The 24,309-nt window shown below is 48.9% G+C and overlaps 4 protein-coding genes across 5 annotated transcripts; 3 read left to right on the forward strand and 1 right to left on the reverse strand.

Moving 5' to 3' along the window:
* The first annotated feature begins 5,872 nt into the window (after positions 1 to 5,872).
* On the forward strand, positions 5,873 to 13,722 carry prkacbb (protein kinase, cAMP-dependent, catalytic, beta b). Its single transcript, XM_037457598.2, has 10 exons — positions 5,873 to 6,242; positions 8,968 to 9,029; positions 9,116 to 9,244; positions 9,499 to 9,597; positions 9,694 to 9,776; positions 10,088 to 10,214; positions 10,313 to 10,408; positions 10,552 to 10,674; positions 10,757 to 10,921; positions 12,257 to 13,722. Exons 1-10 carry the CDS (start codon positions 6,197 to 6,199, stop codon positions 12,380 to 12,382), a joined length of 1,056 nt encoding a protein of 351 aa, XP_037313495.1. The 5' UTR covers positions 5,873 to 6,196; the 3' UTR covers positions 12,383 to 13,722.
* A 417-nt stretch (positions 13,723 to 14,139) lies between these two features.
* exosc4 (exosome component 4) lies at positions 14,140 to 15,769 on the forward strand. The gene is made up of 3 exons (XM_037457703.2): positions 14,140 to 14,345; positions 14,936 to 15,142; positions 15,236 to 15,769. Exons 1-3 carry the CDS (start codon positions 14,175 to 14,177, stop codon positions 15,593 to 15,595), a joined length of 738 nt encoding a protein of 245 aa, XP_037313600.1. The 5' UTR covers positions 14,140 to 14,174; the 3' UTR covers positions 15,596 to 15,769.
* A 307-nt stretch (positions 15,770 to 16,076) lies between these two features.
* On the forward strand, positions 16,077 to 20,129 carry gpaa1 (glycosylphosphatidylinositol anchor attachment 1). Its single transcript, XM_037457458.2, has 13 exons — positions 16,077 to 16,154; positions 16,484 to 16,596; positions 16,738 to 16,917; positions 17,154 to 17,265; positions 17,364 to 17,511; positions 17,618 to 17,719; positions 17,801 to 17,997; positions 18,082 to 18,278; positions 18,358 to 18,511; positions 18,622 to 18,693; positions 18,789 to 18,985; positions 19,105 to 19,275; positions 19,365 to 20,129. Exons 2-13 carry the CDS (start codon positions 16,523 to 16,525, stop codon positions 19,606 to 19,608), a joined length of 1,848 nt encoding a protein of 615 aa, XP_037313355.2. The 5' UTR covers positions 16,077 to 16,154; positions 16,484 to 16,522; the 3' UTR covers positions 19,609 to 20,129.
* LOC119206528 (ranBP-type and C3HC4-type zinc finger-containing protein 1-like) lies at positions 20,117 to 24,141 on the reverse strand. Of its 2 annotated transcripts, none has more exons than XM_037457549.2 (9): positions 23,827 to 24,141; positions 22,660 to 22,834; positions 22,112 to 22,201; positions 21,896 to 22,037; positions 21,726 to 21,816; positions 21,351 to 21,636; positions 21,009 to 21,103; positions 20,821 to 20,919; positions 20,117 to 20,726 (listed from the first exon to the last, which is right to left on the reverse strand). In XM_037457549.2, exons 1-9 carry the CDS (start codon positions 24,088 to 24,090, stop codon positions 20,673 to 20,675), a joined length of 1,296 nt encoding a protein of 431 aa, XP_037313446.2. In that variant the 5' UTR covers positions 24,091 to 24,141; the 3' UTR covers positions 20,117 to 20,672. The 2 variants fall into 2 exon arrangements, with proteins under 2 accessions (XP_037313446.2, XP_037313440.2); XM_037457543.2 differs by having other exon boundaries at positions 20,821 to 20,922.
* Positions 24,142 to 24,309: the final 168 nt, after the last annotated feature.

Below are 24,309 nucleotides of genomic sequence, written 5' to 3' on the forward strand. Positions count from 1 at the left end.
ATCAATCTGAAGAAAAGAAAAAAAAAACATGTGGGCGAGTCAGGGAGGGGTCAAAAGGTCAAAGGCTGAGAAGTCAAGGAGGCCATGACTTGTGCGATGTCGTCGGGGGGGAGAGGGTTTCCACGCGCTGCTTGTTAATCTGTGTGAGAAAGCGGGTTCGGAACTTTGACCTGGTACCAAACTATAGAGGGAAAGGTCTCCGGAGGGGGGGGGGGGGGGGGTGCGACCCTGGACGCGTTCTTTCTGAGATGGATTTTACTAGGTGTGTGTTTTAACCACACAGTCGGCTCCTTCGGCGCGCACCTTGTTTTCTCTTTATCAATCAGCCACTTAATCGATTGCGACGTTACCTTCCTTTCGGCGACAAATACACGTGAACTGCGTGAGAAGCTGTTTTTTTTTCGAGGAGGAGGATTTACTGAGCCCGACTTCAAAGGGCCTTTTGTGCATCCATCCCAAATTAGCTTTCTGCGCTACTGTCTGAGCACTTTGAGGCCGTCGTCTCTGTTGGTAGGAATACATTATCTCGTGCTGGGGAAATTACAGGCATTTATGTTGTAGTGCAGCACTGAGCCTGGCAGCACAAAAAAAAAAAAACAAGAAAGGTGGATTTTCACTGCATGAAGCCAATAAATAGGACCTGGTACAGTGAGTAGAAACAAGCCCCTATGGTTTTCAGATTAACAAACAATCCCAGGCAGACTGTCTGTACATATATACAGATATGTATAAAAAATATCTGATACTCCTCCATGTTCATGTCCATGTCTCATCCCGCTGTAAGTAGAAGTATATAAGATGATGGGTTAAAAAAAAAGGAAAGGTAGGAAGGTGCGTTCTCACAACTCATTTTTCATCTTTTCCGTCTCAAGGCTTCAACGTCTCACTTTTGAAGCCGTTTAGAAAATGTGCGTTGGACACAAAGTCTGACTTCAGCGCTTGGCAACGGGCCACTTGAGCTTGTTGTCCGGGATCCAATGCACACATTCAACAGAAACATAATCACTGGGAGATCTGTCGTGCATGTTGACGTACACTTGGAAGACCTGCAGTTTGTACACGACGTGCGTCGCCCGCATGCCGTCAAACCGCGAGCTGAAAATATCTGATCGGACTGCAGCTGACGACAATACAACTCGGTCCTTGGCGCTTAATTACATAAACACACGCATGATTAAAAGTTGTACCGCGGCTCTACGCCAGCTGTTTGAGGCAGGCTGACACAGCTGTATACATGTGTCTCTGCACACTAAATCAAATGTCCCATTGTGCTCATCTGGAGGGAATTAAGCTGTGGGAGAGAGGGGGCCCTCGAGGCTTTGATATACAGAGGAGGAAATGTCGGGTAATGTCCTGGAACCACATGCAACATCCTTGTATAGGAGCAGGGTGACTGATAAGGAGGAGACAAACCAGCTCATCCTCCCCCCCCCTCCCCCCCCCGCCCGCCTGCACTCCGGCGACCTTTCTTTCTGCAGCTCGCCAAACGTAGCTTTAATAAATCCCATTTAGCGGTGAAAGTCCTCACAGAGGCTGGTGCCCCACCCTGCATGCCGCATCTCCCGAAAAACACACACACACACACACACACACCGGATCACAGGCGTTTAAAATGACAGAAGTCGGGTTGCCATTGTGAGGCCGTCGTCGGTTTCTATCCCAGCAAAAGGAAGCGCATTCAGGGAGTCAGTGACAGCCAGAAGCTGGAGTGCTGCAAATGCCACCCACACCCCCCTCTATAAATTTAGTGGATGCGCTGTGGAGGAAGGCACTCAAAGCTCCAACCGCTGGAGACGAGTTGGTCCGTGGCCAACAGAGAGGAAATCTGAGGTTGCACTGAGCAGCTCCTGTGTGCATGTGAAGCAGGGCGGGTCTGAAATGCGGCCTCTCAGCGCGGCGGACCAATTAAGGACCAGCGTGTCATGCTGAGGTGACGGGGGGAAAAAGAATGGAAAACACATCGGAAAACGCCCTAATTGCGGCTTTTCATTCATTTATTAATTTGAGGGCATGAATCATTCCCTTTGAACGCCGATGTGGAGAGCATCTGCTCAGCCGGGATGAACGTGACAGGTTGTTTGTTTGGGAGGAAAGTAAAAAAAAGGAGAAAAGGAGAAAAAGGAGGACATGAAAGAGCGAAAGCAAATGAACATCACCTTCAATGACGCAAATATCTCTACTGCTTGTATTTTCTGCGAGAAACCACACAAATAACTAATGGATTGAGTGAAAAAGCTCTTGGACAACAACGAATACAAAAAAAAAACGTCAGATAAGGCACGACTCTGACAGCACGTCACGTGTTTGCTACACAGGGGACTGTTTGTGATTCTAAATCTCTTGATTCACACGGCAGGCATCCAGCAGACTTGCATCAGCCGAATCGCACCACAATTAACTCAGACTAATACATCAGATCGAGTCCTTGTGACTGTGGTCAGAGGGAAAACACCAGCGCGCACAGAACCGGCCCGAGCTGCCGTCACAGATTATGTAACAGAGATCTGCTGCCATCTTGTGGACAGATGTTGAACTACAGCTTCCACTTGAAAGCACCGCGTGGCCTTTGGAGACATGTCACTATATTTTAAGTAGTTTGTGGTTGTGTAAAGTAGACCCTTCATCTGTAAAAGCATATCTGTTAGGATCATTGTAGGTAGAATTATCAGTATAGCTGGCAAATAAATGTAGTGGAGTTAATGGATATCACTCACTCTGAGCTATAAATGAGTTTGGAATAAAATATTGATATGGTGGTTGAAGAGAGTACGTCAGTCGATTGGTTTTATGAGGTAGGATTCCAAAGCAAGTATGCTGCAGAAAAGTAGTTTTATTTTTACAGCGCTAAAAAAAACAATCCAGGTTGAAGTTTCTCAAACATGATGATTTCCCGCCGTTTCATACTGATTGTAAATGTATTATTATTGCCTGTAACATATTTCAATGCGATAAATAACTCTCTATGACAGCAGCACTATTACTAAGCCTGAAAAATGAAACCCCAACCATCAGAAACTTTATCAAAACACGACAGCTGGTGGAGTGTGTCGCTGAAGGAGGGACCCTCCCATCACACATGCTGACGATAATTAGACTCATGATATCTGCACAGGGCAGAACTCCACGCAACACGCAGTCACTGAAGCTCGTCATCCCATCTGTGCACGACTGTTGGTCTGGAAGAAATCTGCTTTGAGAGGCTTTACTTGAGTAACGGTGAAAATACAGTGGCACGCTGTAAAAGCACGCAATTAAATGTCCTACATTGAAGAATGTTTAATATTAATTTAGCCTACATTAGAAAGGTTTGATCAAATCATACAAACATTAAATTGCATACATTTTATTACAATAAAACACATCTGGAAGAATTCAGCCAAACAACTTTCTCATTCTGGTAGATTTATTTGTCAGATCACAGGTCAGCGCCGCAGATCAACTGAACTAACATCAAAAAACAACGTTACGTGCTTGTTGTTGGATACAGATGAAAAGATTTCTATTGGCCCTAAACTGGCGCCGAGGAGGATCATGGCCTCCCCGCCGCAACACAAGACCCAGTCACATACTGTAGAAGGTGTGCTCTGCTAACATTAAAGTGAACATAAGGAACAAAGTGTGAGTGCTGTGTGGTGCTTGGTGCGTCTCTAACTCTCATCCTTATCAGACCACTGTTTGCCTGGTTGGCACTTTCTGCTTTGCCCTTTGACCTTTCTGCTTTGCCCTCTGACCTTTCTGCTTTTCCCTATGACCTTGGACCCCTCAACCAGGACAAGACATGTGACTCCCTAAATGAGCACTAACAAAAAACGTTTTTGATTATCAAGTTGAAGGTTTGGTTGCTAGTAGCAACCACCACTGACAAAGCTGCCATGGCGCTACAGCATAACTGGAGTAATTATCTGATTCATCCACTCTCAAAATGCCCTTTTTAGAAAATGAAAACTGTTTTTAAATAACTTGGGACATTAAATGTGATTCCTCTGTGGTCAGACAGCCGCTAACCAAGTTAGCCAAATGCTAACATTAGCTGTCCAATGCTAATGCATTTGTAGCACATTTTATGATTAATAGCCTGTTGTTTAAGTTGCAGTAGAGGTAAAGTTATTTCTGTATTCCTATTTAAAGTGGGCCAAAGGCATTTGAGGTTGTATTTCTTTTGTTGAATTATTTATTGTTGTTTGGGAGTTTTGATGTCAAGATTAATACATTTTGTTATTATTTTTCTTCCGATGTCAAATAAACCATTTGAAGATATGTCATATTGAAAGATAGAACTGGAACGGAAGCCAAATCAGTAAGACTTCAGTCTAACTATTAGTCACATAACACTTGACACTTGATGATGAAGGTACTTCATTATTTATTTAGAAATTGCACACTTTTTGAGCAGTTGTTGGCAGTGAAAATCATCCTCATAGAATGCAAATAAAGATGAATAACAAAGAGCATGTACGTGTGAACTAAATGAAAATCTAAACATAAAAACGTGCAAGTTAACATGATATTGTTTTATTCGATACATGAACATCTGTCTCAAATGTAAAGAACCCTTTCATTAATTACTAAATGCAACATTTTTCTGATTATACCTCTGTGCTTTACTCAAGTAACATTAACACAAGACGTCTAATTGTAATGCAGTGTTTTTAAATGTTGTATTGTCAATTTGAATTGTTTTGTCTTTTGAAGTAAATGTTGGATTTTTTTGTGCTATAATAAAACATTCAGGTTCTCTTCTCTAAAAGTTCTGGCCTATTTTTTCTTTGAATTGTTCTAAATGTTTAAAATACCTTCTATATGAATACATACACCTATAAGGGTGTGATGATCAATGATTCAAAATAATCATATGTGCAGCTAATACAGTGGGAGTTTCTTTTCAAAGTTGTAATACTAAGGTAATCAAAAGGACATCTTACTATAAAGTTATATTATTCATTTAATTTTAGAGTTCTATTAAAACATTGTCTTTGTCGAGTACCTTTTGCTTATCAAATATAAACACATGAGCTGCAATTAATAAAAGTGAAAGAAATAAAGTTTCATAGGAACACTTAAAACGACATGTCAGCCAAATAGTGCACATGTTGGATCATAATGCACGTACGTAAATACAATTTTGAGGGACTTTACTTGAACATTTCCATAATCTGCTACTTTACACTTTTACATTTTAGAGGCAAATATAGTACTTTTTGCTCCATTGCTTTTAAATGAAAGCTTTAGTTACTACTGGCTTTGCAGATTATCAACTAGTGAAAGATGATGTATTATCATAGGTAATCTTCCCGTACATGCAAAAAAATTATCTCCATATTTACAATCTGCAATATTAACATGTAGCACTTATTATGATTCAAAAAGTATATTATATTCTAAAATGGGCCGTTTTGTCTAATTAATACTGGTACTTTTTGTACTTTTCTTTTTAACAATAAATAAAAAATAATTATTGTGAGGGTGCTTCTTTCACCAGTTCATAATTTCATGGGCCTCAGTCATATTATTATGAGTTATACAATATAATACATAACGTTAACATTCTTATATTTATCGTGAAGCTCCAACAGACCCCGCGGAGGCCCGGACGTCCCCGGGCCAGCAGCGACCTCCTCCCCGCACCGTGGGTGCAGCAGAGCGTCGACAGACAGTTGGAGGCGGGGAGCGTTAAGGAGGGAGGGGGGAGCGGGGGGGGGGCAGTGACCGCTAGCTTCACTTCAACCCGCGCAGACTTTACTGAACCAGCGAGAGCGGAAATCTTTACCCGGGGGGGGGGGGCTGTTTGTGTGTGTGTGTGGGAGGGCGACACGGAGGGAGAGTGAGGGGGAGGAGGAGGAGGAGGAGGAGGAGGAGGACGGGGAGGGGGGGGGGTCGCTTCGGGAGAGATACCGGACCTGTATTATTTCCTCACGTTTGAAAAAAAAAAAATCCCGATTGAACATTTAACATCGGTTCGAGTAGTTTTTACTAATTTTTGTAAAGAGCCTTTATTGTTTTTCTTCTTCAAGGAGCTCCGTTGGTAAAAAAAAAAAAAAAAAAAAAAAAGAACAAGAAGAAGAAGAAGAAAAAAAAAAAGAAAAGCACCAGCAGCTGTGGAGGAAGGTTAGCGAGCCTCCGCCATCTCTTCTCCCCTCCGCAGTCGGAGCGCCGAGTCTTCCGCGCCGCCGCCGCCGCCGCCGCCGCCGCCGCCGCCATGGGGAACGCAGCCACCGCCAAGAAGGGCAACGAGCTGGAGAGCGGTGAGTCCCGGGCCGCAGCTCCCGGCCTCCCCCGGTTCCGTCTGCCTCGGTTCTGTGTGTTGTTGTTGTTGTTGTTTTTTTTTTTTTTTTTGTCAGCCGTTGGAGACTCTCTTTAATAATCATTAAAAAAAAGAAGAAGAAGAAGAAAAAGAAACCTCTTCCGAAGTTAGGGGTTAGCTAGCAGCTTATAAACACTTTATAACCACACCGCGGTAACGACAACCCCCCCCCCCTGACCCCCCTCCCGCGCTGCTATCCGGCCACTCGCCGCTCCTAGCTCACGATTAATTATGGACGGGGGTGGGGGGGGGGGGGGGTTGCGGGCTTTTTTGGGGTACATTAAATGTACTAAAGATGCATAGCTAAATTAGCTAGCTGCACGAACCCCCCTCCCAAACCCGTTCGAATTGTCTTTTTCCTCGCCTTTAAAGGCGGGGGGTGAGGGGGGGGGCAGTCTGTTAAATGCTTGCGCAATGCTTTTCGATAACCCCCCCGCCCCCCCTATTGATGAGGCTCGCGCGTTAAAAGGTTGTTTGCATGCCAGCTAGCTTGCTAACTTATGCTATGAGGGGGGGGGGGTTAGCCCCCCATAAGGCCCCTGTCATGTCGTTGCCTCTTGTCCGTGGGGGCTGGCCGGGACCGCGCACACCCTCCTCTTTAGCCGTGGGTCCCTTCATCACCCCCTTCCCTATCATCATCGTCATCGTCATCACTGGCTTCATGTGAATCGGGATGTGGGTCTTGAAGAGAATCCGGCAAAAGACCGCAACCCACTCCCCCCCCCCCCACCCCCCATGAGTGATTGATTATAAAAAGACACATTTTTATTTATTTATCTATTTTAAATGAACGGCAGTGTGGGAGTCTTTTCGGCCTTCGCTGCCACATTTTTTATCCCTGGCTACGTAAACAAAGCGTTCCCTCCGTGCAGCACCCTGACCAAATATGGTGAAGAAATGACAAATGGCCTCTTTCCATTCATAAAAGTGGCCCAACTGCTGTCTTCCCATCGCTCGCACGCTCAGACCTGCTGCGATCGAATTGTGGCACTCGAGCCCCTTTTCTAATCTCGGGCGGGGGGGAGGGAGGGGGGGGGTGAAGGTTCACGTCTCGCTTTCAGCTCGTCACCGACCGGAGCAGCTTGTCACCGGACCTCCGTCAGAGGATAAAGGGGCATTACGGGCTTTGAAAGGTTTGACGTAACTCGGCCTAGGCCCTCGTGTTACTTTGCGCCTCTGTGTGTGTGTGTGTGTGTGTGTGTGTGTGTGTGCAGCGGGTCACGGGTGAGCCTCCCCGTGTGATAAATCACACATGTTTCCCCTCCACCTGGCCGTAAAGATAAGAGCTGCAGGTGCAAGTTTTTTTTTGTTGTTGCACCGCATTTGCGCAGAAACTTGGATGCATCCGCTGTCCTGTGTACGCCGCGGATCCCGTGCATTGACCCGCTGAGACGCGCGGGTCGGAAATCGGCCATGCGGTTCCGACCCCGGCTGGCCTTCCTTCAGCGTGGCCGCGATCCCCAGATACTGCAAACCGATACTGGACCTGTTTAAGCTGGGCCCTGAGCTGCAGATTTGTCTGGAGCGAAGCCACTCTGACCCGATAACCTGGTTACCCACGGCGCTGTATATTTAGACACAGGAGTACCTGTGCTTACTGCATGTAGCGCCCGTTTGCCAACGGGAGGGGGGGGGGGGGGGGGATTAAACAGCTGACACATATTTCCCTCAGAGGATTGGGTTTCACACAACCATCAAAGTAATGCTTGTATGGATTTTAAAAAGACCTCGTGTTTTTTATCTGTGACCGGTTGGCGAATATAAAGTCATTGTGGATTCCACTTTTTGGGGTAACTTTATTATCCTTATTTATTCATCTGCACATTATTTTATTGATTCATTAGATGTGTTTTATCTTGTAGAGTAAAACGCGGAGCTCGATGAAGGTTGAGGGCTTTGCGGAACGAGGAATGTTTGGATTCGACTTGTTCTCTTTGTTATCTGCCCAATCTGAGCCACGGCGTGACGCTCTGCTACACCGGTTCTTCGGTCGCTTCGGCGGTCGTTCCTTCTGTTTTCATTCCTTGTCGCCTTGTTGTCGCTCGCGCCCATGAACTCTACACTCCTCTCTGTCTTCTCCTCCGCGTCGTCCCATCCGTGCGTGGCGGATAGAGACGTTCGGTCCGGCCATCGGCCCCCTCCCGACCAACCCGACTAGATGTGCTTGCTTTTGCTCTGTGCTTTTTATAATAAGTCCTTTTTTTTTTGTTATCCACATTCTCTCAATCTGGATTTTCCATACATTGGTTTGTCTTTAATTACCATTATTTTAATGATGTGTTGAACAACCTTACCCCCCAAACCGTATCAAATGATGCTCAAGATGCTCAGATCAAAGCCCCCTGTAATTGTGAGTGTTGTGTAGTACGCTGCCCCCCCCCTCTGAGTGTCATGCATCACTAGCCTGCCTGTCCCTGACTGTCGTTCATTCATGTTGTTGTGTGTTTTATTATCTTCATGTGTCGCGTCCCCCTCGGTGTTTATCCACATGAGAGTTGCCCACCTTCTTCTCCATTAGTGTGCAGTTTGACTTCCGTTCCCCGCGACCCTTCCTCCCCCCCCCTTTCCAGTACGATGTAGCGTTTGGGCCCAAATGTGTTTGAATGAAAACCATCCAGCGGGGCAGACAGGAGCTGACTGTGTCTGCCTGTGCTCTTGTTTTTCAGTCAAAGAGTTTCTAGCCAAAGCCAAAGAAGATTTCCTGCGGAAGTGGGAATGCCCGCCACAGGTAAGGCACGGCGGAAAGCTCGACCTTTTTTCTCGTGCGGAGGGGGGGGGGTGTCGGCTGACGCGTCGCTTTCCTTTCTCTCGCAGGGCACGACGTGCCTCGACGACTTCGACCGGCTGAAGACGCTCGGCACCGGCTCGTTCGGGAGGGTCATGCTGGTGAAGCACAAAGCGACGGAGCAACACTTTGCCATGAAGATACTGGACAAGCAGAAGGTCAGCGGGCGCACGTGTGCACCCGTGGAAACGTTTCCAATCACTCCCAGCACTTGAAATGCAAACAGCGTCACGAGGCCCCAGGAACTGCGTCACATTAAAACTCTCACTGCACTGGGGGGGGGAGGGGGGGGACAGGAGTTAAATAAATACAAAGCTGAAGGCGACCTTGCCTCTCTGCGCAGCGCTGCCTAACTCGGTCGTTAGTGGGGTTTAGCCGACAAGGTCGTCTTATCTCTCTTTTCATCTTCCAGGTGGTGAAACTCAAGCAAATAGAACACACACTAAACGAGAAGAGGATATTACAGGCCGTGAGCTTCCCCTTTCTCGTCAGACTCGAGTATGCTTTTAAGGTACGGTGTTGCTTTTATTTGTCAGCGACTGAAAGGAATTTGTACACTTCGGAACCACGGGTGTAAAGTGTGCCTTTTTCCTGCGCTTTTTCTCAGGACACCTCCAATTTGTACATGGTGATGGAATATGTTCCAGGAGGAGAGATGTTCTCACACCTGAGACGAATCGGAAGGTTCAGGTGTGTTTTTGATCTGTTGCCGTTTCTCTGGTTTTATCCCCGGCTCCGCTGGTGTCTCTGTGACACTTGACCTCAATCTCCGGCGTGTGAGCGGTATGAATGTTGCTTGCTGGGGGAGGGGGGGGGGGAGGCCTCTTCTGTGTATGAATGCATGTGAACGGCTGAATGGCAGGGAGACTAGATGAGTGCTACGCAAGTACGGCCCACTTGGCCGCTTTTATTCCATCTCTGTGTCACAACATGCTTGGGTTAAATCCTCGAGACGTCTGCCGAGAAGTGACCCCCCCCCCACCCCCTCCTCTCCTCTCCAGTGAACCGCACGCAAGGTTTTACGCCGCCCAGATAGTGCTGACCTTCGAGTACCTGCACTCCCTAGATCTCATATACAGAGATCTGAAACCCGAGAACCTGCTCATTGACCACCAGGGCTACATCCAGGTGAGCTGCATCAACAGCAAATGAGCGCCCCCCCCCCCCCCCCCTCCCCGCGCGAGTCCGACACTTTGCCCCATGTGTGGCGTCTGTGCTCCTTCAAGGTGACGGACTTCGGCTTCGCCAAGCGGGTAAAAGGCCGGACCTGGACGTTGTGCGGGACGCCGGAGTACCTGGCGCCGGAGATCATCCTCAGCAAAGTACGCGGCTTTTCTTTCCAGTGTTTGACCGTCTCGCTGCTCCATGCTGTCTTTGTACTTTAAGTTTGTTCTGAATCCTAAACGATGTGTTCACAAGGATTCTATTCGTCAGTACCAGAAGTAACCGTCTCCGATCTTCTCAGGGCTACAACAAAGCGGTGGACTGGTGGGCGCTCGGGGTCCTCATCTACGAGATGGCCGCTGGTTACCCTCCGTTCTTTGCAGATCAGCCGATTCAGATCTACGAGAAGATCGTTTCGGGGAAGGTAGGCGGGCGTTTTTTCCCCGAAATTGGGGGTCACGTGCACACGACCCAGATTCCAGAGTGCGTTTTCTTCCTCTTTTCAGGTTCGATTCCCGTCGCACTTCAGCTCCGACCTGAAGGACCTGCTGAGGAACCTGCTGCAGGTGGATCTGACCAAACGCTACGGCAACCTGAAGAACGGCGTCAACGACATCAAGGGCCACAAATGGTTCGCCACGACAGACTGGATCGCCATCTACGAGAGAAAGGCGAGGCCTAACGCTGCCCATTACGTATTGATTCGTACACATCGACCAGTTCTAGTTCTTCTAGTTGTTGTTAAATTTCCAGTTCGGATGCTCTAACGGGATTATTTTATGCTATTTTGTTGGAAAGTTGTCTGCTCATCAATCAAAGTGTTTTTTTTTTTTTTTCCCACTTGGCTCCGCTGTTGTCAGCAAGCCATCGGCGCCAGATGCCGTTTTGCAGGATGACGTGATGACAATGATAATGGAGATCTTTGATTAATCAATTTCTCTCGTGCTCGAATGTCATCGACCTGTTTATTCTGTTTAACTTCCTCATTATACAATCGTAACACGCTTTTATGGACTTCGTAGTTGGATTTACCAGAATCAGGAGTCCTCTTTGGTCTTTTGTATTATTATTATTATTTTTGTTATTTTGCATCCTCCTTCAGGGAAAAAGAGTAGATTCTCCTCTTTAATGTTGCGGATTGATGATGTCAGGCTCTGGTCGTTTTATAATTAATTACACAGTATAGTTATTGACTTCCATTTTCATACATATTTCTTTTTTTCTTTACGTTGATCATTTCTATTATTGACAATCACTACTGAAAAAACCTAAACAGAAAAAAAATATTTTTAAATAAATGTTTAAATCTAAAACATTAATATTTTGAATAAAAAAAAAGTCCAAGCCATTTATTTACTGATTGATTGATCAGATCAACTGCACATTTATTGCAGGTTATTGCAGGTTTTTAATTTAAACGTTGCTTTAGGGGCGTTGAAGACGACACAAACTCGTCCCAGCTTTGTCTCCTTCGGTGTCCTTGTGTGTCTTTCCACCTTCGCGTCTGTCCTCTGAGATGTTTAGTAAATACTGCGCTGAGGGAGGCGGCCTGACGTCTTTGCAGAAACAGAACACCTGAGCGTGTTTGTGGCACGTCGCCCTTCAGCCCCACAGAATACCAACAGAAGTCAAAGATTCATCGTTGATAGACTTCAGTCTGAGAAACATACGATGTTTCCATGTCGTATTGTGGCCTCTCGGTGGAAACGGAGTCACAGCTTGTACAAAGTGGGGTCTTTTCGCGCGGTGACACCCGAAGGAGGGAAGGGCCGCCTGTCGAACGGCGATTTGGGGCCCGTGGGGCGAAAGTCACGGCGTGGCGTTGTTGTGTAAACAAGAGAAAGGTGTATTGTAGCATCATCGGTTGCCGGCAGCCATTTGACCTTCGTCACTTTCCCTTTGGCCGGGATGCTCCTGTGATGGTCGGTCACGTGTGAATGAATGTGTGAGCGATGCAAATCGAAACCCCACCTAATAAAGCGCGCTCGCGGTTTGTCGTTCCGCAGGTGGAGGCCCCGTTCATACCAAAGTGCAGAGGACCGGGGGACACCAGCAACTTCGACGACTACGAGGAGGAGGAAATCCGAGTCTCCGTAACGGAAAAATGCGGCAAGGAGTTTGCGGAGTTTTAGGACGCGGGGGGACATGGATACATCAGGGATACTAGGGGATCTTTGCACTCTTCTAAAGACTTGGGAATGGAGCAGAGACCATCGTTTTTTTCAGATCCACTACATAGTCCCGTCATTCCATGAGGCCGACACGAGGTTGCCGTGATCCTTGGTGTGCCGATAACCTCTCACTGTCACGTACACCTGCGCATTAAAGCAGACACAACACTTTCTTCTTTTTTCTTTTGTACCTACCACCCTTCTTCATTTTTTTTTTTTACTTTGAAGCAGTTAGTCTTGGATGTCGTTATGCCCTTTTTAAAATGTGATGGTTTTTCGATTCATGAGGAAAAACTGAGACTGCGTCCACACGTTGTGACCCACTTGTCCCGCGTTGACCCTGCTGTGGCTCGCGGGAGACTCCCCCCGAGGCGATCTGTTACAAGTCCACCTCGTGTCGCCCTTTGTGCGATTCTGGCCGGCTTTCGGCAGGGGGTTGGGCGGGTCGGGGGGGGAGGGGGGGGCAGCATTCGTGCGCGTTTGTCAGGTTTCCCGTTCAAAGGTATTTTGAACACTTTTGGAAGCGTGACAAATTAGAAAACATTTGGTGACTCAAGAAAAGAGGTCCTTTTCTTTTTCAAGTCCACAGAGAAGCATCCATCCACTGTGTTCTTGGTGTTCTGACCCAGGCACAGCAAGCAGACGCAGACAACAATGACAAACCTTGTTATTTGTAAAATGCAAATCCAGTGGTTTTGTTTGATCCTTTTTGGATCGGTCAGTTACATGTAAAGTTTGTCATTTTGTATGCAACTATTCTTTCGTCGCTTTGTCTAACATTAAAGTCATAATGTGCTTCTGCTTTTAAAGACCCCTTGTTATGAGTATGTGGAACAATGTGACCAGTAAATGCAAAAGAGTGAAGTGAAATCCTTTGTAGGATTTTTGTTGAGTGTAATGTTAAGTTGAGGAGGTTGGTGTAAAAGCCGCCACATTGTCAGTAAAGCCTTTTTTAAAGGTACATTATTTGTAATGTTTTAGATCAAAGCTGTTTTCAAATCTTAAGAAACAGGAATTTACTGTATTCTCCCCTTTACCCCAAAACCCTAAAACAGAATTCTTTGTTTCATTCTTAGCAAAGAATGTCGATTTGCAACTTATAGGTATGCATATTTGAAGGCTTGATTTCAAGGTACAATTTTTTCCGCACAATACACTGGCTAAAATAAAGACTGCTCCTTTGTATCACATGTAACCTTGTTATTGTTAAACTCTCATTACATCATACGTATATACATTGTTTCATTTATGTCTTTATTTATACACATTAGAGATGCTAATAAATTTTATTTTTAAAAGTGTTGAAGTTGTATGCATTGTGACTGTTGCGTAATTCTCACCACCCCACCGAATGTAACCACGTAGTGGTCCAGACTAGAGGATTACTGTGGTAAAGACAAAGGTTTTATTCATTCGATGCACAGTTGTTATCACAGTGTCTCATCCAGGGATTTGCATGAGACATTTTGTTCCAACACATCCATTTTTATATATTTCATAAGAAGAGGTTCACAATTCTACACCGGTAGGTGGGACAAACTGTATTTTAATAGCGCATGAATGGGTACATAAGCAATCATTATGAGAAAAACGTCATTCCTACATTATCCCGAACGCGTGCTATTTGCGCCTCCTCTCTTGCCGTAGTCCCTCCACGTGTGACGCACTGATGCAGCAACACGTGGTGTCCTCGCGCGCCGCCGCTCATTAACCGAGCGAAGTGGGGGGGGGGTTTATCTTATTTTCCGGAATCATGGCGGGCGTGGAGCTGCTGTCGGACCAGGGCTACCGCCTGGACGGCAGGAAAGCCACCGAGCTGCGGAAGCTTCAGGCCCGCATGGGTGTGTTCGCTCAGGCGGACGGCTCCGCGTACCTGGAGCAGGGAAACACCAAGGCTCTGGCCGTGGTCTACGGCCCGCACGAAGTGAGTGTCGTTAGCTCAGGAAGCGCCATCAACGGCAACGATTTGTTGTTTATCCCTAATTCATTCAATAAAATCAATGCATACTCTGAATATTTTCACGTAAATAGAAAAATACTTCGCCCCCGAAAGACCTTCGTGAACCGACGTTATCGGTAACACAAACACAGCTTTCTGTGGGAAGGTATGCTTTTATAAATGGGGGTGGGCTAATATAACAACAAAAAGAATTCCGGCTTAATACGTCAATAAAGCAAAGCTAATACTTCTCTGACAGTGTTAATACAATCTGAACATGATTGTCTTGTCATGGTGGATTATGACTCCTAACATACCTGTGTTTTACTGGCTTTATTATGGCAGCTGTTTAAGACTGCATTTCACTTAACAGGTGTTTTCCACAATGTGGAAAGTGAAATCAAAATCCCATCCCTATCCAACATTATAAACTACGGTGCAGTTCATTAAATCATTAATGTGGGCATCAAAGCTTTGGATAAAGTCTTAAGTCAATACGCTGTGATTGACTTAAATCTTAATATTGAAAACACTGACACAACTGGCACCCCCCCCCCCCCCTCCTCCTCCTCTAGGTACGAGGTTCACGCAGCCGGAGTCGCCACGAGCGAGCCCTGATCAACTGCCAGTACAGCATGGCCACCTTCAGCACGGCGGAGAGGAAGAGGAGGCCGCACGGCGACCGCAAGTCCACCGAGATGAGCCTCCACCTCAAGCAGACGTTTGAAGCCGCCGTGATGACGCAGCTCTACCCGCGCTCTCAAATAGACATCTACGTCAAGGTGAGCGGCGGCCAGGTGGACTCGATGATGTGTTGGGGGAGGGGCCCGGGGGCTTACGCTGTGTTGATGATGGTAATAATTCTGTCCAAACAGATTCTGCAGTCGGACGGCGGCAACTACAGCGTGTGCGTGAACGCCGCCACCCTGGCGGTGATCGACGCCGGCATCCCCATGCGGGACTACGTGTGCGCCTGCACCGTGGGGTTTGTGGACGAGACGCCCCTCGCCGACCTCTGCTACGCCGAGGAAGGCGGCGGCGTGAGCTCGCTGGCCTTGGCGCTGCTGCCCCGGGGCGGGCAGATCGCTCTGCTGCAGATGGACGCCAGACTACATCAGGATCACTTGGATCCGCTCATCGAGGCCGCCATGACGGCGTGCAAAGGTGTCAGCAAGTTGCTGGATGAGGTGGTGCGACGACATCTGCAGGAGGTTTCTGTGCTCTCTGGAGAGTGATGCTTGGAGGACCTCCAGACTGGGGTTTGGGTTGCAGAGCGGAGAAGTTATTGGACCGAATGGAAGGATGAGAGAATTCATTTGGAGTGATTTTTCTTTTCTTTTTTTTATATTTTCATGGTTATACCTTTGTACAGTATATGTGTGAAGCTAACAATAAATGTGTCAACCTTGCATAATTTGTGTTGCTTGCTCATTTGTGAGTGTTTGTATTAAGTTCAATCCTCAAACTTAATTAGTACAATCATAGAAAATCTATTATGACTAGTTATGACTAAAAATGATTGTTGGGTGTAAAATATGTTAAGAATACATTTTTGTAAGATCTTGGTAAGAAGTTTATTTTTGTTACTAGAAACCTGTGAAATACATGTTATTAGAAAAAAATAATTTAGGCTTTCATAAACAAAGAAACCAAACGTTTAAAGACTTTTGAATTATTCTGTTTCATTCTATTTCTCAACCGGAAATCAGTCCGCCGTATTAATGTTCCCGCAGGAACAAGGAAACTGAACTGAACAATCCTTCCTCCGCTGGTGGAGCGTCGAACTAGAAAGAGGTAACGTCACGTCTTTGTAATTGTGTGGAATATTGAATCAAAAATCTTCACGGTAACCGTTGATCATAACCACCTTTACAGGGGAGAAGTCGGGCGAAATATTGTACAATCTCTCGAAGCCGGCACAGCTAATTAGGCTAGCATTAGCACAGGTAGCTAACAGCAAGCTAGCTGTCAATAGATGCCTCGTAAATGTCCGTCAGTGAGATATTCCTGACTTACTCGCGTACGAGTATTGGGCTGTGAGATACATGTACGGCAAATGGTAAACGGCTCCTCGTGTAGCATTAGTATTGCAGCGTGTGTGTGTGTGTGTGTGTTGCCTTCAGGGTCCGGTGTGTCCAGGCGTTACGTCACAACACGACAACATGGGACTGCTGTCCGACCCAAACCGGCGGCGGGCTCTGATCGGCCTGCTAACCCGCCTCAATGCCCCCATCTGGTGAGATACGCGTCCCGCCGGGACCTCAAACGCACCAGTTGAATGCCGAACGCAAATGCAGGTGAATGCAACACCCAATGTGCACCTATACGCTTTTAACTGTACGATTTCTCCCTTCTTTTTAAATTTTTTAAATGGCAGTGTGGTGTGCTACATGGCGGGCGTGGCCTGGTTCATGGGGCTGGCGTTCGAGCCCTTCACCCTGCGCACGTACATGTCGGAGAACGCCATGGGCTCCACCATGGTGGAGGAGCGCTTCCCCGCCGGGGAGCGCGCGCTGGCCACCGGCAGAGAGTTTGCGGCCCACAAGAAGAAAACCGGGTGAGACACAAACGTGGATGTAAAAGTCGACCTCATGTCTGGGATTCGCTCAGCGTGACGTGGGAGCGTCTGCTGTCACACACACACACACACACCGTTACATCTGAACACGTGCGAGTCTTTCCACTGTTTGGTTTGACTTTAAAAGTGTCCTCTTTTGTCAAAATGAAGCCGGTGTGCAGGTTTAATGGCATTTTGCCCGTAGCCGTCTGAAGGTACCAGTTGCTTGTCTGCAGGGGGATGCCGGTGGACTGGCTGGTGAAGACCATGCAGTCTCGGGGGCTGGAGGTGTTCACCCAGAGGTTCTCTCGCAGGCTGCCTTTTCCTGACGAAGACAAAGAGAGATACGTGAGTCCGATCGCTTTTCTGCGTTCAACCGGGGTCCGACTTGTTATTCACCTGCATATTCCGTGGTTCCTCCTCTGGTCTCTCCGCCCCCCGCCCAGATGGTGAAAGGGACAAACGTTTACGGGATCCTTCGGGCCCCGAGAGCCCCGCGAACCGAAGCGCTGGTGCTGAGTGCCCCCTGCACCGCGGGCGACCACAACAACCAGGCCGTGGGGCTGCTACTCGGCTTGGCGCAGTATTTCAGGAGTGAGTGCGAAACCCGCCGCGTCCCCCCCCCCCCCCCCCCCCCCTAACCCCTCCACGCCTTTTTGAATGATCCCCGTTTTACTGACCGCGCGGTGTTGCTCAACAGATCAGGTCTACTGGGCCAAAGACATCATCTTCCTGGTGAACGAGCACGATCTGATCGGGATGCAGGCCTGGCTGGAGGGCTACCACCACACCAACACTACGGGTAATCCTCGCCATTCACCCTCCTCCCCACCCCCGCCCCGCTCAGCCCCCCTCTCACACAACACTGTGGCCGTGCATCTAGGTATGGACTGGTCCCCCCTTCAAGGCCGCGGGGGTTCGATCCAGGCGGCTCTGTCCCTGGAGCTCAGCAGTGACGTCGTGACCAGTTTGGACCTGGTCCTGGAGGGCCTCAACGGCCAGCTCCCCAACCTGGACTTGGCCAACCTCTTCTACGCCTTCTGTCAGAAGATCGGAGTCCTCTGCACCACCCAGGGCAAGGTGTGTGTGTGGCGGGGGGGGGGGGCATGATGATCTGCAGATGGTGGAGCGGCACCGTAAGACACCTCGTCGTTTTCTCCACAGCTGCAGAGGAACGACTGGGACAGCGTGTCGGGCTACAGCCACGCGGTCCAGACCATGATGCTGATGGCGATGAAGCAGGCCAGCGGGCGGCCCTGGGGGGATCACGGCCTTTTCCTGCGGTACCACATCGAGGCCGCCACCATCAAGGGCATCAACAGCTTCCGCCAGTACAAGACCGACGCCACCACCGTCGGGAGGTCAGAGCCAGTGTTGTTGTTTGCGGGTAGCGGTTGCCTTCATGGGGCGACACTGAATGTCCCACATGATGTCCCGCAGGCTCCTGGAGGGGATGTATCGCAAGCTGAATAACCTCCTGGAGCGCCTCCACCAGTCCTACTTCTTCTACCTCATGTCGTCCCTCTCGCACTTTGTCTCCATTGGCTACTACATGCCGGCCTTCGGCCTCCTCGGCGTCATCCTGCTGCTTCGTGTATCCTTTCCCGGGTTATTGGACCCGGTTCGATGTTGACGGCTGACGGTCCCGCGCAGCCTCTTTTTCTTTGTAGAACGTGTGGTTCTCGGCCCTTGACTGCGATGCAGGCCTTAGACCTGTGGGTTCAACTCGCGTCTCCACCTCCCAGAACAGAAGACGGAGTCGTCGACGCCGAGCAGGTTGGGGGAAAACGAGTCGAGACAAGCGGCCCCCGCGAATGAAGCCGCCCGCTCACCCCAAACTTTGATCGATGATGAATCTGCTTCCCTCTCAGATATCAAGCCCGGGAGTTCTGTCGGTGCTGACTCCCCTGGTGATCAGCCACCTGACCGGCGTGGCGCTCTACACCCTGCCCGTCCAGTTCCAGGAGATGGCGGTGGAGCACTTTCCGGTGTCCGAGACCGAGGCCGTGGTGCTGACGGCCATCGCCGTCTACACGGCGGGCCTGGCCCTGCCCCACAACACGCACAGGTAGCTCCTCCCACCCGGCGACGCTCGGGGTGGACGGGTCGCGTCTCCGTATGAGCCGCAGTGTTCCGGTTTCACACGTCCGTTGTGTGCCCCCCCCCTCCCCCCTCTGCTTGTCGAAGGCTCCTGACGGGTCAGGGCACGGAGCAGGGCTGGAAGGTGCTGAAGCTGGTCGCCGTGCTCTACCTGGCGGTGCTGCTGGGCTGCACCGCGCTCATCAACTTCTCCCTGGGCTTCATCCTGGCTCTCACCCTGGTGCCCGTGGCTGCCTTCGTCACGCCCGACGTGCCAAAGTAAGGACTCGGATCAGAGAAGGCTCTGTGCGGTCATGTGTTTGGTTAAATAACCTGTGTGTGTGTCTCTCTCTCTCCCCCCCCCACAGGGTTCTATCAGCCTTCATCCTGGTCGTCCTCAGTCCAGCCTGCACGCTGCTCTTTTCTGTCTTCTTCTTCCAAGAGTTGCAGGAAATGCCCGTGAGCTTCCTGGAGGGTTGGATGCTGTACCTGTCAGTCATCTCTCAGGGCATCCTGGACAACGCCCTCTACGGCTCCCTGGTTTACCCGCTCGTAGCCCTGCTCGTCTACCCCTGCTGGCTGCTTTTCTGGAACATCCTCTTCTGGAAGTGAGAGAGAGGACGTTTGGAGGCCTTCACAGGGAACAAAGCCCCCACCCCCCGTGGTTGATACACTGGGGTGAATGACAGTTGAATCCACTGGAGAGAAGATGAATATCTTCAGTTGCAGCGACTCACTTTTTCTGGACGTTTTGTTGGTATTTCGCTCTTAAAACGGGAAAAGAAATCTGGCTTTTTTTTTTTTTTACTGAATAACTCCCTCACAACTAAGTGGAGGAAAGGACGATCTTTTTAAAAACAGCTGTAAATGTCATGGTTTGATTACTTTTGGTAACATAAGTTGTACGACTGTCTTTTGTTTGCTTTATATTTGTTTTTTTCAGGCAGGGTGGTGTTGGATTGAAAATCAGTTTGATTACCCTGGTCTTTTTCTACTTGTTTTGATAACTTTCTGGTAATCTGTTATGTAATATTTATAAAGGCGAACCTGGGTATTGTATGAACAATAACACTGACGTTAGATCATGAGACATTTTATATCTGGGAAATAAACACTGTCGATGAATTAATGCATTTTAATAGACATTGGTTTTTCATTACGTTTATTCGGCTGATGAAAGCTTTTACAGCATTACTGAAAACAGGTCATTCCTTTGCTGTCACAGGAAATTGAATAAAACTAAAGCGACTGTTAATACACTTAACACAATGTTATAAAAAAATAAACGCACTTGACAGCCCTGTAAACGCAACACATTCTCCTTTTAAAACCACCAGGCTTTTGGCGGATGACACAAACACAGCAGGGTATTGCACAATGCTTCACCTTCCCTCCTAATTTCATAGTTGACAGAAGAAAAAAAAAAGTTTCCCTCAACTTAATCTCTTTCACCTAAAATAAATATTAGGCCATCTGGGATTTTTGCACACAAAACACCCTGTAAAATAAAGAGGTCCGGGCAAATTCGTGTGTGTGGGTGTGTGTGTCGTGTCCAAGCTGAAGCCTCCCGGTTCGAAGGACTCTCAGTGCACCCGACAGTCCTTATGGAAGCTTCTTCTTCAACCTCCACACTGTGTGTGTGTGTGTGTGTGAGACATGGCGGCGATGATGGGCAGTCAGCTGCTGCTGCTCGAAGCGGCCTCTCCTCGATCCTCTCGCCTTCCTCTCTCCTTGGGGACGGAATACAAAACATTTTTTTTTTTTTAAGATGTTTTCAGAGAGGAACAGCAGAGCCGTCGGTCGGTAAAGAGGCGACGTCGCTACCTGCTGGATGTGCGGCTCGGGTCTGTCTGTCGCACAGATTTCGCAGCCCGGGCGTGACGGCTTGTTGATGAAAGTGCACGAGGGACACGCCCACTCCGTCTGCTGAGAGGAGGAGAGTCAGCGATGGATGTATTAGCATAGCGTAGCTCGATTACAGTGCACTGCTGGTTTCCTGCAGGCTAACATACCTGTGTTTTACTGGCTTTATTGTTGTGATCATTCAGCTGCAGATTCTCAATATGGAGGACATCTTTTATGTCTCCTACTTTGTCGCTTCCACCACCTGCAGGTTGACAAAAACATTTATGAAATCATTGTTATAAAAATGACAACATTAAAGTCACTGTTCATATTGATAACATTGTAAGAAAGGACTGAATTAAAAAAAAAAACCTCGCAAAACTTTGCGTCTTTAAATCAGTTTTAGTCTGTAGACAATAATATCACATGATCAAATGGATGTGTGCACTTTGACCTCTTTAAATGTGAAGCAGGGTGGGGTGGGGGGGGGGGGGTTGTGTCCAACTCACCCTGGTTGTTGTTGGCGAGCCTCGAGGGCAGGGTGCTGTAGCCCCTCCAGTCCTGGGAGGTGGGGCCGTTGCCCGGCGGGAGCGGCGGGGCCAGCAGGGCGCTCTCCAGGTCCTGCTGGAACAGCTGGCGGGTGACGCGCGCCTGCCGGGCGGAGATCAGGTACAGGTACGCCGTGTCGCCGTCCTTCTGCACGCCGTAGGAGGCCAGCGACCTCGGCTCGGTGCACAGGCACTGGCCGATCACCCAGCGCTGCACGCGGGGATGGAAACCGTACTCGAGGAACACCTGGTGGAGCCGAGGGTAACGTAAAGGGAAGAAAACAAAAAAAAACACACTACTTCACCATGCTGGGCAGCGGGTCGAATGCTCCGAACCTGTTGCTTGAGCGCAGCCACGGTCATGAAGGGAAAGACCTTGACGGTGACGCAACAGGACGACGAAACGTCCTCCACGACCACGGACAAGCTGCAACGCAGACGCGACCCGTTAAAGGGACCAACAAACGCCCATCTGGAAGCGGGGACTCTGCTTCCCGCCCACAAACCTGAGGGCTCCCTCCGCGTAGTTCTTCTCGGACGGCTGGATGGTCAGCGCCGGTCTGTGGCGAGCCAGAGCGCCGGCGTGCTGCGAGGCGGCCCGGGCGTCGCCGGCCTCGATCGCCCTGGCGAGCTCCAAGCACAGCTCCTCTGATAAAAGACGGATTTTTTTTTTTTAAAGGGAAGCGCTCAAGAGGAAGCGGGAGAGCGGGGTATGTACCAACCGGTGAGCGGCAGGGAGGCGGAGCTCCACGGCTCCGGAGGCGCCGGTTCGTCGCGCGCGGCGTCCGGTTCACACGTGTTCATGTTGGCGACTGTCGGGGAAGGGGGGGGGGGGGGGGAAACGAGGCGATGAAAAGAAAACACGCTGAATGGAGACGTCAGGAGTTGATTCAACTGATAAAAGGCGTGATGGAAAGAAACGGTGTCACATTCAAACGTGTAATTCCTTTGTTTATGCAAAAGGCTGCATCTATGGTGCCAACAAGTGTGAAAGCTGGTTGCCTCATAATAAACAACCTCGATTGACTAAAATATTCTAAATTCTAAGTAAAACTTTACTAAATGAGAAATAGAAATGACTTAAATTAAGAGTACAACTATTGAACATGTTTTCCCAAAGACTACAACAAACCAAACACCAAGTAAGACGTGTGAGTAAATAAGTTCTGACCTGTTGAGTAAATGCATTCCATGCAAAAATCGTTACATTCGTACGCGAGCTTGATCGTGATAAAAGTGTATTTGATGCATTCGTCTCTTAACAGCAGACCTCTGTGTGCCTCCCTCAGCGATGACATCACCACCGTGGCCCACTCCTCGGCTTCGCGGTCGCAGCGGAAGTTGAAGCGGATGCAGTCGTGGGGCGGAGCGGCGAGGCGCATCTCGTGGCAGCGAGGGGACTTGACCTCGTACTGCACCGAGCGCAGGTCGAACTCCGCGATGAACTGCGGACGGAGAGCAAGAAAAAACGAATTACTTTGATAGTATTGAGTCAGCTAATCCAAAGATGACAGTTGTAATTGCCAAGGTGACTTTTGAAATACTTTCATCCAAGCGATAGCTAACTCAAAAAGCCATTCAATTTACCAGCAAATCAATACTAATCCCATTCACAAACTGTTCCTTCATTATCAAAATACACAGATTTGTTTCCCGTTTGTGGACTGATCCATGAATCGTCTGATGGTCGTAGCTTTAAAGCATCGAAGCAGCGTTGGACTATTGCAAATAAACCTTTTCTTTAGTATTTATATCCAGCATTAAATTAGTCCGACACTGAAACTACTTAAATCAGTCGAAATAGTAATATGCCATTCATATTTTACAACGATGACATCATTTCCTCCGTCTTTGGAGCACATGACCCTAATGATGTCACAACATTCGAACAGCTCCACGAAAGGCCTGGACGTGGTTCATGGTGTGATTTTAAACTGCACCTTCTCCACTCAGCTGACACCTCGTCACCACAATCACGACCAGCAGTTTGGTAAAGGACCACCTCGTAAAGAGGATGGAGCTGGTCTCCGTTCATCTTCTCTGCCCACGCGAACAACGCAAAGTCACGTGTTGGAGTAAGAATTTACGCCGATCATGTTGTGATTGTAATTAAACGGAATGTGTCGTGGTTATGGGAGGACTGGAAATGAAAGCGAAACTAAAAAGAGGAAAAAGAAAACATCTTCTACAAAACAATCCCTCATCATAGAACAGATCCCCGGGCTTCGTGGAGGAATGTTTTTGATGACGTGTTAATTAAATCAGTGGTGATTTTATCCCCCCAAAATCCGGGGGAACTGCTTGGACTTGCTCTGTAAAATGGCGTGTCCGGGCCTAGGTTATAAAAGGATGATTAAGGAAAGGTTCAGGTGTCAGCGGGTACCGACGGGACCCGCCCGGTACACAACACAGGTGTGTCTGCGCGCCTTCTTCTCACCACGCTGCGGTTCCCGCTCGTGTCTCGCAGCGCCAGTCGGAACTCTCCGGCGCGGCTCGGGTCCATGCCGAGCTGCAGGCGCAGAGCCTCGCCGCCGGCCCCGGGGAGGCACAGGGGCCGGATCCCGGAGTGGCACACCGACACCCGGACCGACATCAGCACGGTGCCGCAGCACGGCGTCGGGGCGCCGCCGCACGCAGCCTGCTGGGACGAGGCAGAGGGGACCGGGGTCGGGGGAGCCCAACCGCCGGAGCTGAGCGCCATGTCGCGGACGCCGAAGGCTCGGGTGAGGGAACGGGTCTGGGATCAAAAAAAAAGCCGCCCCCTCCCCGCCGCCCTGTGACCGCTGCCCCCCTCCCGCTGCTTCGGGTTCGGTTTACACGGTCCGCCGGTGTTGTCCGGACGGCAGGCTGTCGTTGTGTCCTCGCTCGGTGAATTCTTCCATGTCTTCCCCCGAGTCGAGTCGAGCGGAGGGAACGAAAA

Source organism: Pungitius pungitius, chromosome 15 (genome assembly GCF_949316345.1).
Source record: "Pungitius pungitius chromosome 15, fPunPun2.1, whole genome shotgun sequence".
In the NCBI taxonomy this organism is placed as follows: domain Eukaryota; kingdom Metazoa; phylum Chordata; class Actinopteri; order Perciformes; family Gasterosteidae; genus Pungitius; species Pungitius pungitius.

Bases quoted from the DNA above. Each gene is read 5' to 3' on its own strand.
- LOC119206528 (XM_037457543.2), bottom strand. From the start codon at position 24,090: ATGGCGCTCAGCTCCGGCGGTTGGGCTCCCCCGACCCCGGTCCCCTCT. The intron at 22,038-22,111 runs GTTGGTACATAC...GTCTTTTATCAG, and splicing joins CGCCTCCCTGCCGCTCACCG to AGGAGCTGTGCTTGGAGCTC. The intron at 20,727-20,820 runs GTAGCGACGTCG...TCCGTCCCCAAG, and splicing joins CCGAGCCGCACATCCAGCAG to GAGAGAGGAAGGCGAGAGGA.
- exosc4 (XM_037457703.2), top strand. From the start codon at position 14,175: ATGGCGGGCGTGGAGCTGCTGTCGGACCAGGGCTACCGCCTGGACGGC. The intron at 14,346-14,935 runs GTGAGTGTCGTT...CTCCTCCTCTAG, and splicing joins TGGTCTACGGCCCGCACGAA to GTACGAGGTTCACGCAGCCG. The intron at 15,143-15,235 runs GTGAGCGGCGGC...CTGTCCAAACAG, and splicing joins AAATAGACATCTACGTCAAG to ATTCTGCAGTCGGACGGCGG.
- gpaa1 (XM_037457458.2), top strand. From the start codon at position 16,523: ATGGGACTGCTGTCCGACCCAAACCGGCGGCGGGCTCTGATCGGCCTG. The intron at 17,512-17,617 runs GTGAGTGCGAAA...GTTGCTCAACAG, and splicing joins CTTGGCGCAGTATTTCAGGA to ATCAGGTCTACTGGGCCAAA. The intron at 19,276-19,364 runs GTAAGGACTCGG...CCCCCCCCACAG, and splicing joins GTCACGCCCGACGTGCCAAA to GGTTCTATCAGCCTTCATCC.
- prkacbb (XM_037457598.2), top strand. From the start codon at position 6,197: ATGGGGAACGCAGCCACCGCCAAGAAGGGCAACGAGCTGGAGAGCG. The intron at 10,409-10,551 runs GTACGCGGCTTT...CGATCTTCTCAG, and splicing joins CGGAGATCATCCTCAGCAAA to GGCTACAACAAAGCGGTGGA. The intron at 10,922-12,256 runs GCGAGGCCTAAC...GTCGTTCCGCAG, and splicing joins TCGCCATCTACGAGAGAAAG to GTGGAGGCCCCGTTCATACC.